This window comes from Sapajus apella, unplaced genomic scaffold, assembly GCF_009761245.1.
Source record: "Sapajus apella isolate SASKATOON/1434 unplaced genomic scaffold, GSC_monkey_1.0 scaffold6, whole genome shotgun sequence".
In the NCBI taxonomy this organism is placed as follows: Eukaryota; Metazoa; Chordata; class Mammalia; order Primates; family Cebidae; genus Sapajus; species Sapajus apella.
Window position 1 is genome coordinate 39,484,289 of NW_022436946.1, and position 12,406 is coordinate 39,496,694.

Below are 12,406 nucleotides of genomic sequence, written 5' to 3' on the forward strand. Positions count from 1 at the left end.
GAAAGATTTTATCTTTTCACTTTAACATTAAAAAAAAAATCCAATGCAAATATACAATACTCAGAATAACTGGGTAGAACGTGAAGCTCTCTATAATTTCAAATTCTATTAAAAAAATTCTCCCCGTTGAGCTACCAATCTAAGAGTAGAGAATTATTTTTAACTTGTAAGACTGGGAGTCCCAGGGACCTCAATAAATAAGGTTACACAGTCGGTCTCTAGAGAGTCAGAAACAGAGAACTGGAGAACCAATTTCACATATAGCTAGGGAACACTTTTAGATCTACTCTATCATAGTAGATTCTACTGCTTTCATAATTATTTTTTTGGCTTTAATATCTTTTGAATACATCTACGACTGAATCAGAGGTAGGCCCAATTACTAGGCTAAACATACAAAGTTATAGGGATTTCTAAATTATCTATACATTTTAACTAAGAATCATGCTGTAGGCTTCACAAATCCAGCGTGACCTAGAAATGTTCAAAAGCTGGGTTTGAGGTTTCAGCACAGGCAAGCCACAGTGAAGCTGTAACTGCAACACTGTAATACACAATTAATTCCTCTCATGTTCATTCAATCATAGCAATATAGTAATTACAGTACTTCTAGTCTTGCTTAGAAAAGCAGAGAGAAAATAAGGCATTGGTTATATAGACAGGGATTTATTAGGTGCCTAAAGGGCATAAGCCTAGTAATACAAGGGAATATACTGAAAAGAAGAACCTAAAAAAAGCAAAATGTACTTTTCCTAATTTGTTCTGACCTTTACATCCAGCATTTTGACAATTTTGAAACATTACTGAGTTCTCATAAAAACATATTATGTGACAGTGATGTTAACGTGTTATTCGTACAACAATAGTTTATATCATCATATTTGAATATGAGAATGAATGAGAAGATTTAACTTACCTCATGTCTGGTGAAAAGTCCACCTGACAAGCGTAGCCTGCTACCATATGGCCCTTAAAAATTTTTTTCTTATTTAATCTAAATCTGTTCTGTGCTCCGAAAATTAAGATTTGGTTGTCCATTGATTGGCATGCTAGCCATTTTCCTGTAAATTCAATAAATGAGGTATTTTAGAGAAAGACGAAAACATTTTAAAAACCTTTTTAAGTGTGTTTACTGTGATTAATATAATTTTTGCTCCCAAATATGCTGTAATATTAAAAAATAAATTTACTATACTACTTGTAAGGTGTTACAAATATGTCACTGGCAAGAGGTATTAATATATAAACTAATGGCTTTTGCTTATACAAACTCTGTATCACTGAGCACTCTCACATAAAAGCTTTTTTTAAAAAAATAAGGAAATAGAGAAATTCCAAGCTTAGTGTTAATAAACTAAAAGTTATGAACTAAAATTAATTTATAGTAAGCATAGACAACAGAACTATGGGACATAGAAGAAAGACACTTATCTGTGATCATTATGTAATAAAGATTAACTGGTGAGAAAGCCTAGTATTATTAAATGAAACTATGCAAAACAAGTTTAAAAATTTTAAAAATTACAGTAACTTTTTAAAAGGCTACAACGCTTTTCTTTTCTTTTCTTAGGATTCATCAAAGCCCCTAGTGCCTAAACTGCAGTGTTTACAGTCATGTGCCACTTACCAATGTTTTGGTCAATGATGGACCATACATGACAGTGGTCCCATAAGATTATAATGCCGAATTTTTACTGTACCTTTTCTATGTTTAGATATGTTTAGATACATTTATTTGCATAAATGCTAAGCATTGACTACATTATTCAGAACAGCAATATGCCACACAGGGGTAGAGCCTAGGGTAATAGGCTGTCCCATACAGCCTAGGGTAAGTAGGCTATACCATCTAGGTTTGTGTACGTACTCTGTATGATGTCCACAAAATGACAAAATCACCTCATATTGCATTTCTCAGAAGTACCCTTGTTATTAGGAATGCATGACTATACTTGCATCCTATATACAGTCATCCCGTGGTATCTGTTGGGAATCAGTTCCAGGATCTGCACCCCCACCCAATACCAAAATCCAGATGCTCAAGTCCCTTATATAAAATGGCATAGGGTTTGCATATAACCTACACGTATCTCCTGTATAATTTAAATCACCTCTCGATTACTTATAATGCCTAATACACAACGTAAATGCTTTGTACCTAGTTGTTATATTGTGTTTTTTTTTAATTTGTATCTTTAATTCTTATATTGTTATTTTTTATTTATTTTTGTTGAATAATTTGGATTTGTGCTGGTTGAATCCCAGGATGTGGTACTTATGGATGGGCCATGTAAACATTACTAACTGAGGAAATGGACTTCAATAATGCCTGAGTGGGTGAATGGCCTTGCTTAAAATGGGGACAAAATCTGTAACAGCTGGTTTAAAAACACACTACATGAAATGTAGATGCATAGTGACGAAGTATATAATCTAGCAATTACCAAAAAAGGATTCAGTTAGGTTGCTCTTCTTATAAAAATGATAGAGCATTTGACGACTATCACCATTTGCTTGTGTCAGAGGCCCTGACGGAAGAGCAAACTCTTCCTTGCCCTACACTTGGGGTAATTATGTGTGTTAACGGTGGCTTTGATGACAATGTCCCCCAAACATCAAAACCCCCACTTTTAGACTCATGTAGAGCTATAATCACATCAGTATATTGTCAGTATATCTGTAGCACAAATTATCTTGTACTTAAAAAACAATGGATTAAACAATATTAAATAGATTTATCTTTTTAATTTTTGCCTGAGAAAATATTTTATAGAGAATTGCTAAAGTATTCTCATTATGGAGAACCAGACCTAAATTTCCTATCCCCTGAAAGAGCTTACAATAAATCATTATTATTATTATTTTTAGAGAAAAGGGTCTTGTTCTATTGACCAGGCTGGAGTACAGCTGCATGATCATAGCTCACTGCAGCCTCGACCTCTGGGGTGGGTCAAGGGAACCACCCCACTCAGCCTCCCAAGTAGCTAGGACTATAGGTGTGCACCACCATGCCAGCTGATTTCTAAAATTTTATTTTGTAGACATGAGGTCTGTCTATGTTGCCCAGACTAGTGTCGAACTCTTGGGTTCAAGTGATTCTCCTGCCTTGGCCAAATCATTATTAAATGATTTACTAAACATGATTCCGTTTGGAAGGAGAATGAGAAAAGAAAACTCTGGTTGGGCACAATGGCTTAGGCCTGTAATCCAGCACCTTGGGAGGCCAAGGTGGGAAAATCACTTGAGCCCAGGAGTTTGAGTCTAGCCTGAGCAACAAAGGGAGACCCTGCCTTTAAAAAAAAAAAAAAAAAGAAGAAGGAAAAGAAAAAACTGATTGTTAAATAGAAATCTGATGTTCAACAGGTGTTAGCTATAAATCATTTTCTTTTATTTTTATTTACAAAAAGACAGAGAAAAGTAGGCGATGTGACTTACACATGAAAACCAGTAATTCTTTTTAATATTGTAAAGGCTGCCTTATCCAAGTAATGGCACTGTGACACACCTTCCCAAGAAAGAAGGGGCCAAAGTTCTTTTGAATAAAGAAATCACACTGTATCTCAGAACCTCATTGAAAAATACGATCTATGAACTAACTCACCATTTGGAGACAAAGTCACTGCAGGCATTGAGTGCATACTGGGTTCTGCTATATACTTGAAATCCACAGGGATATCCCTAAAAAATGTCATATCAGAATAAGTAATTTTTAAAAAGCACCTTCAGAAGAATTATATCTGGAATACAGGAATAATATGCAAATAAAAGCAAACTATTGAAATTATACATTTAATAAATCTTTCGTGAAACTTTCTAGAAGAAGAAAAATCACAAAATGATACTGTATGGCTTACAGTAAATCCTGTCCTTCATAAATGACTTTCCATGATAATTATAACAGTGGCAGTGATTTTGTTTTCTATTTGATTTACACTTTGTCCTTTATGTTAACAAATTTGTTACTAAAAGTTCTTTAATAATGTACCATGGTGATAGGTAAACTAAAATCTCAGAATTCACCATCATATAATTCGTCCACGTAACCCAAAACCACTTGTACTCCAAAAGCTGTTGAAATTTAAAAAAATTTAAATAAAAAATGTACCATGGTAGGATGAAGCAAGGTGTCTGAGGCAAGCCTATGGGGAAGTGTTATTTTACCCGCCAGTCAACCTTAACTCGGTGGGTGAGAGTGTTAAAGAGCCTGCAGCAATGCAAGTGGATGGCAGGCAAAACTGTAGGGATCCGTGAGCTGGTCTAGCCCATCCAGAAATGATGTCCACGGCCAGAGAGATTAAATGCTTGGTACCTGGACTATTTTCAGTTGACATGCAAAGCATTTCAAATGTGTTCAGTGAAGGAGAAAAAACATTAAAAAAAAAACAAACTTGTGAGTGATATGAAGACTGAAAGAAAAACAAAAATTCAAACTAGCCACCTAGATTCAGAACCATCAAAAGTTATAAGTGCCATTTTATTTTCAAAATTCTCCATGCTAAAAATTCTTTTCTGAAAGGATTTTTGGTCTTCTTGTTTTTCATGAGACCAGAAATATTTTTTACAGAATAATGTGTGGGAAATGTAATCTGATAAGTAACAGATTATGCAGCAGCAATTTTAACTTCAAACCCTGTTTCAAGTTCCAATACTTTGATTAACTGGAAAAGAATAATAATTTGCCTTAATATAAGGATTTTCCCTATTTATCCATCCACCCAGCAGAAGGAACAAACGACTAGAACAGGTTCATGGTCAGTGGAAAACATTTTCAGGAATAACCTGGGGAATGACATCATTTGTCAGATCTCCAACCCTTTAAACTTCTATGGTACCAGTGAGAACTGACATTTAGAATGACCTAAATGTATTTTAAAAAGCTGCAATCAAAAAAAGGCTTGCTTCTTCCCTCCTCATATTTATTGTTAGTGGTTAATAATTTTACAACATGAATTAAAACACGAGAATTTTCTAAATTAACTATGGTCTAGGTTCATATTGATCAACGTGTTAACAAAAAGTAAACAAAAATATTCAAATGGATACCTTATTTCAAGGAATCTTCATACCAGTAACTATGGAAAAAGAATTTTTGAACTACCCTGCAGACTTCATTATTTCTAGCAAAAATGCCTGCTAGGCATAGTTATAGTTAATAAACACAACATGGCTGAGCGTGGTGGCTCATGCCTATAATCCCAGCACTTTGGGAGGCCGTGGCGGTGGATCACTTGAGGTCAGGAGTTCGAGACCAGCCTGGCCAACATGGCAAAACCCTGTCTTTAATAAAATTATAAAAATTAGCCAGATGTGGTGGCATATGGCTGTAATTCCAGCTACTCGGGAGGCTGAGGCAGGAGAATTGGTTGAGGCCAGGAGGCAGAGGCTACAGGGAGCTGAGATCATACCACTGCATTCCACACTCCAGCCTGGGCAACAGAGCAAGACTCCATCGCAAAAATAAATAAATAAACAAACACAACACTATTTTCTAATTAGATACTGTAATTCGGTATAATGAGCTAGTAACTCATATCTTGCAAATAATCTCCAGTTTAAAAATTCAAAAAATCCTAATAAAATCTGTGAAATTTTAAAGCTAAAAGATAAACAGTAGTGTCAACTTCTATAAAATTTTCTTTAAAAATTATTTTACCAAAATAAAGACCTTCTGGATAAAACATGTCTATGACATTTCATGCATTTGGTTGATTAAAATACCACAAGCTGCTAAATATCTAAAATAGTCTTTTATTCTCTTTTAGTACATAATAGAGTTAGTTTGTATAATATTATTTAAGAAAATTTCCTTTGTTTTCTGGTATCATTATGGTTCTCTAAGCAGGTACAGCATATAAAAGTTTGACAAACACCACTTGTCTGAATTAGGCCCAGTGTTGCTAATTTTCCCACAGAGGAGGTCAGCTGTCACTTTGAGGAGGTCAGGGCCTCCCTTCCTCTCCTAAGCAAGTGGCCAGTATCACTAGTAATTTCTCTTACGGATGATTTACACAGTAAGCACAGTTCCGGGGATCCTGAACTGGTATTGCTTCCTACTTGTCTTTGTAGCAGAACAGACCCTTACAATTATTACTTTCTCACTAATCAAATCAAATACAAGTTATTAATACCTTCTCTCCTTACCAGTCCCCTCATTCATCTAACTATCCATTCATATGATCAATAATTCAAGCTTTGTGAGACCAGGAGTTTGTGACCAGCCCAGAAAACAGAGTAAGACTCTATTTCTACAAAAAATTTAAAAATTAATGAGGCATACTGGCATGCACTTATAGTCCCAGTCACTCAGGAGGCTAAGGCAGGAGGATCGTTTGAGCCCAGGAGTTCAAGGTTGCAGTGAGCTATGACTGCACCACTACATTCTAGTCTAGGCAACAGAGTGAGAGCCTGTCTCTTGGAAAAAAAAAAAAAAAAAAAAATCAAGCTTTGAAGTCAGTTTGATCCGAATGTGAACTCTGGTCCTTTTATGTCCTATATAACCTTGGGCAAATTACTCAAACTAGCTTAGCTTCCTTATATATAAAATGGGAATAACAAATGTACCTATCTTATAAGATTGCTTTACACACTAAATCAGATAGTTCATGTGAAATGCTTAGCATAGTAACTGGCATATCGAAAGAGCTCAATAAATGTAACATCATTGATAATTACACCAATAATTACTTCTTTAGAGATATAGCACATATTGTGTGCCAGGCACTGTGCTGGGAACAGACAGTAAGCATGACTCACACTGTTCTTTCTCTCACGGTTAAGAACTTGTGAGAGAATGGAACAAATAAACAAGCACTTGAAGTATGCTAAAAGCTGTGGAAAGCCAATGACAGTGTGGGATGATGGGGAGGAGGCACCTAATCTTGTCTGAGGACTAGTTATTTTCTTTAAAAAAAGAAAATATGCTTACAAAAAAGTGCTCAATAAACTTTTTGTTAAAATGAATGTTTGAATGGAAGCCACCTTGTTTTTACAGTCAGTTATGAAGCACAGCTCTACCATGAGTCCTAGCAAGGACTAAAAAGTGTGTCTGTCCTTCTCTCCTTACCAATCCCTTCATTCATCTAACTATACAGGCTCTCATAGTATGGGAAAGCTCTCATAGTAAGGGTTAAACTGAAATCTGGTTTTTTTTTTTGAGATGGAGTCTTGCTCTGCTGCCCAGGCTGGAGTGCAATGGTGTGACCTCGCCTCACTGCAACCTCTGCCTCGCAGGTTCAAGAGATTCTCTTGCCTTAACCTCCTGAGTAGCTGGGATTACAGGTGTGCACCATCACACCCACCAATTCTTGTATTTTTAGTAGACATGGGGTTTCACCATGTTGGCCAGGCTGGTCTCGAACTCCCGACTTTGTGATCCACCCGCCTCAGCCTCCCAAAGTGCTAGGATTACCGGCATGAGCCACTGCATCTGGCCTGAAATCTGTTTTTAAAACATTATTTATTTTTAATTTTTTTAATTGAGATGGGGGTCTCGGTCTGCTACCCAAGCTGGAGTACAGTGGCACAAGCACAGCCCACAGCAGCCTCGACCTCCCAGGCACAAGCAATCCTCCTGCCTCAGTTTCCTAAGTAGCTGGGACTACAGGCCTGTGCCATCACACTAGCTAATTTTTGTATTTCTTGTAGAGACAGGATTTCACCACGTTGCACAGGTTGGTCTCAAACTCCTGGGTTCAAACAATCTACCTGACTTAGTCTCCCAAAGTGCTGGGATAACTAACAGGAATGAGCCCCTGTGCCCAGCCAAGTTAAAGTAAAATCTAAAGAACGTCATCATTTGTAACAAAACAGTATCATGACTTTTTAGGAGTATTTCTCAAGATCTGAGAGGAATGGGGGGAAAAAAAAAGAAACACACTAACATTACCCGTTAGTTTAATAAAAATTATTTGCTCACCAATGTTTTACTTTAGAACACTCACATATACATGTCCTTAAGCCCTGTAATTACTTAAATATTTAAATATTTACAAATTTCTTTTATATCACTCTATATTTAAAATTGAAAATATCTGAAGGTAGAAACATCAGAAAGTTTGAATATAGTCAAACTGTTAAAGTATATAAAACAAAACAGAACGTGTATATGTATCCTTATTCTCCAGAGTTTGTGCAAATGATCTAAGGTGGCTCATATAAAACTTAGGGTCCATATTAGATTCTCTGTAAAAAAACATTTCTGAAGTAAGAAAGATTTCAGCTGTGAGGTAGTCTCCAAGATGGGTTATATGTTAAGAATATATATAAAGTACAGTCAACTCTCCACTAATTGGGGATAATCCGAAGGGGTGCAGTGATGATGGTGGTGAGTGTGGGAGAAACTACAATTAAATTACATGAAATATTCAGTCACCCAGATTGTCCTAACAATGGTTAGGGACCTGCTCAGGTCCCCAGAGGGACTTGGTATAAAGAGGAAACCACTGGCCGTGGTTCAAGGCTTCCCACTTGTTAAAGCAGAACAACTTTTGGGGGATGGACAGACACACTTTTTAGTCTTGCTAGGAGGACTCATGGTTGAGCTGTGCTTAATAACTGACTGCAAAAACACGGTGGTTTCCGTCCAAACATTCATTTTAACAAAAAGGTTATCAAGCATTTTTTTTTGCAAATGAACTATAGAACACACTATGATATGTAATGAAACTAGTATATTTCTTAACTTTAGAAAAATATTTTTTTCCCTAGGAAAGTACAATTAACCAATATAATATGATTATATTCTACAAGTAAAACATTTGTACCAGCATGGTGATATGGGGTGATATGGTTTGGCTGTGCAACCTCCCAAATCTCATCTTGAATCGTACTCCCATAATTCCCAAGTATTGTGGGAGGAACCCGGTGGAAGATAATTGAATCACAGGGGTGGTTTCTCCCATACTGTTCTCGTGAGGTAGTGAATAAGTTGCATGAGATCTGATGGTTTCATAAGGGGAAACCCCTTTGGCTCAGCTCTCATTCTCTCTCATGCTGCTGCCATGTAAGAAGTGCCTTTCTGCTTCTGCCATGATTGTGGGGCCTCCCTAGCCACGGAGAACTTTAAGTCCATTAAACCTCTTTCTTTTGTAAATTGCCCAGTCTCCAGCATGTCTTTATCAGTAGAGTGAAAATGGACTAATACATGGGGTGTTTGTCAGTACTGAATAATCATAAAAAGTAGACATTTAAAAAATTAAGATATATACCAGTATTTTCTTTGAGTGGTTCTAGGGCCACAATCTTATGCTCTATCTCCCTACTGCTTGCCAGTTATTTTGCAGAGATGAATAAGATACCTAATAAAGAATGTAAGACAGCACAACACAAATCTATCATCACTATAAGAAAAACAACCCAAAATACACATCCTTTGGAAAGACCATCCAAAGATCATAAATGGTAGCATGTTTAGATTTTAATCTCCATATGGCCAGCACTTAAATAGTTAAGACAGTTTGACTGGCAAGCCAGGATCACAGTTGCAAAAAATATTGAAATGGTTGTATATTATCAGGTTTCATCTTTGACTATACAATTTTTAACTGCTTGCTTTATATAAGTCAGGTTTTCTACTAATGGAAACTCACCATTCCCAAACTCTTAGGCTTTTATCATCAGATGTGCTCACAAATCTCCTATTCTCATCCACAAAAACAATGGTGTTGACAGCTCCCAAATGCCGATCATATTCTTGCACAATTTCTCCACTTCGAATGTCCCACTGTAGATCAAGCAAGAGAAAAGGTAAAGACAGAAGTAGAGCAGATTTGTGAAGGACCATAATTCTGGAAAGTGGAGAAGGAAAAGATCTTCAACATGATATTTTTATAAATGTAGATTTTTCTGCTAAGAGTGGAGCATTAGCTGTCCCTAAAAGTAACAATATTAAATGAGTAATATTAGCTTATTAACTTATTCCATCCCCTTATACCACATAAGCTTAGGAGTCTTAACAAAATACTGTGAAAGACTTACTTGCACAATCTTCTTATCAGACATCCCAGCCACAAAGAGATTTTGCTTGTCTTCATCAGGATTGAATTTGACACAATAAGGTACTTTTCGGTTTGTAAATCTTGATATACACTGTCCTAAAACCAAAGACTCAAATTAAATAGGTAAAATAAATTTGACCACTTAAAGATGGCTGTGAGATTAAGATCTAGAGATTACCTGCTTAATAAATTTTGAGGAAGGACTGCCTGCTTGCTCTTTAAACTACATTTGTTCTTTTTCATAGATTTTTAATAATTAAAAATAATTTTTTCAAAAGTAAATCTGTACTTCCAATTGTAGAATAAATAAATTATAACTTCCTTCATATAATGGAACAGTGTAAGCAATAAAAAAAAAAAAAAAACACTACTGGTTCAATCCAATGAGTGAATCTCAGACATTATGCTGGAGCTAGAAACAAAAGAGTAAACATCTTTCATTTATAAGATGTTTAAGTGAATCTGAGATGACAGAAGTGGTTACTATGGTTACTGGCAGTGGGCACAGACTGGAAAAGGGCACAAGAAACCTTTACTAAGTGCTGGAAATGTTCTGTATCTTGATCTTGGTGACAGATAACTACATAGATATGTTTACCAAAAAAAAAAAAAAAAAAAAAAAAATCACTGAATATTTAGACACTTCATACATTTTACTGTGTGTACATTTTATCTTGATTTTTAAAAGAACCTGCAAAATAGTGGTTTCTCCGCCGTGGCTACATGGTACAATCATCTAGTCTATAGCCTGTACCAGTTACATAAACACCTCTGAGGGTGGGACTCAGGCATCAGTAATAATAAAGCTCTTCAGATGATTACAATGTGTGGCCAGAATTGAGACTACTGCTAAAATGCTGAAGAACATGGGCTTTGGCATCAGAGGGAGCTTCGTCTGAACACAAGTCTGCCACTTATTAGCTGTATGACCCTGAAAAAGTTAGCTCTTTAAGCCTCAGTTTCCTTATCTATAATATAATAATAGTACTTACCTCATAGGGTAAATTAAGATGGAAGGAGATACCGAACATCAATGCTTAGCAATTATGTCTTGTAAATGATGTTTAATAAATATTAACTATTAGCATTACCCTTAAAATGCAGTAAGGGTAATGATAGTAAGACAGTAAAAAATAAGATGATTTTTCTAATTACATAAAATTATACTAGCCACAACTTATTAATGTGAATCAATTAATAAAGAGCAATTAGTATGGCTGTGAATATATAAAACCAGCTGGCCTGTGGAAGTTTAGACCTACATTTTAATCAATTTGTCCAAATAAATTTAATTTTGTTCATTAGACATTAAATCGCACTTACGTGCAATGTACATATGAGGTGATGCAGGGGGACAAAAAGATCAATCAGATGGCCTATACAAGATTTCGACTTTGTTTATCTGTCAATATGTTTGCTTTATAAACGCTATCTGGTACAAACAAGTTTCATAGTGAAAGAGCTACTTATGCTTAATTTTGAGTCTACAAATGTATTTTGTGATATTAGCTGATAGTGAATAGTATGAGAATCAGCAGTTAGAGAAGGTGCCATTTTGCCACAGAAGACTACTCATACTATTTCATATATAAGTGATAACTTGTAAGATTAATATGTATAAGTGAACTCTTACCTGTCTCAGTGTCCCACAGCTTAAGATACCTGTCATAGGCTGCACTGAGGAACTGTGTTCCTGCAGTATTGAAGCAGATGTCCCTAACAGCTTTACTGTGACCTAAAGGTGGAGTCAACAGAAACAGCAGTGAGGTGAAGTCTATCTTCTCTTAAAACATAAACACATAAAAACAGCACTAAGCAGTTGTTCTCAGCTGTGACTTAAGAACACTGGAATGCTACTGCCTGATTTACTGACTTAGAATGTATTATGTGTGGGCTTCAGAATGTGGGTGTTTTTTTCCCCTTGAAGAAGCTCCTTGGGTGATTCTGATGCAAACATCTTGGTAAGAACCAAGAGAAAAGGTTTAACATTTTTTTTGTCTGTCATAGCGATTTCTTAATATGCAGTACATACAAGTGATGACTAACTAGCCAAGAACTGATGGAAATGTAAAAGACCAATTATTGCTAGTGAAAGAAATGGCAGCAGGAAGTTTGGAGGTTCACTCTCAGATTGCTCATGAGGCTGCAAGTGAAAACAAAGTGACCTAAACCTAAAGTTCAGGAAATTGTAGCCCTTGTTCAACAACTGTATATTTCTGTGATCACATTACCAAATTTCATAGAAGCTGACTCTGAATCTAGGAGACTTTTTGAAAACTATATTAGCTTGTATTTTTTTTTTAATTTTTATTTTGTTTTGAGGCAGGGTCTTGCTCTGTTGCCCAGGCTAGACTGCAATGGGCAGTCTCAGCTCACTGTAAACTCAACCTCCCTGGCTCAAGCAATCCACC

The 12,406-nt window shown here is 36.0% G+C and overlaps 1 protein-coding gene across 1 annotated transcript in view; it reads right to left on the minus strand.

Moving 5' to 3' along the window:
* CDC40 (cell division cycle 40) overlaps positions 1 to 12,406 on the minus strand; it is a 46,954-nt gene that overhangs the window by 1,297 nt on the left and 33,251 nt on the right. The window contains exons 10-14 of the mRNA XM_032275047.1: positions 11,629 to 11,730; positions 9,976 to 10,091; positions 9,588 to 9,721; positions 3,602 to 3,678; positions 917 to 1,061 (exon numbers count right to left, since the gene is read on the minus strand). Of these exons, the coding sequence (XP_032130938.1) occupies positions 917 to 1,061; positions 3,602 to 3,678; positions 9,588 to 9,721; positions 9,976 to 10,091; positions 11,629 to 11,730 (574 nt within the window). The remainder of the gene's footprint in view (positions 1 to 916; positions 1,062 to 3,601; positions 3,679 to 9,587; positions 9,722 to 9,975; positions 10,092 to 11,628; positions 11,731 to 12,406) is intronic.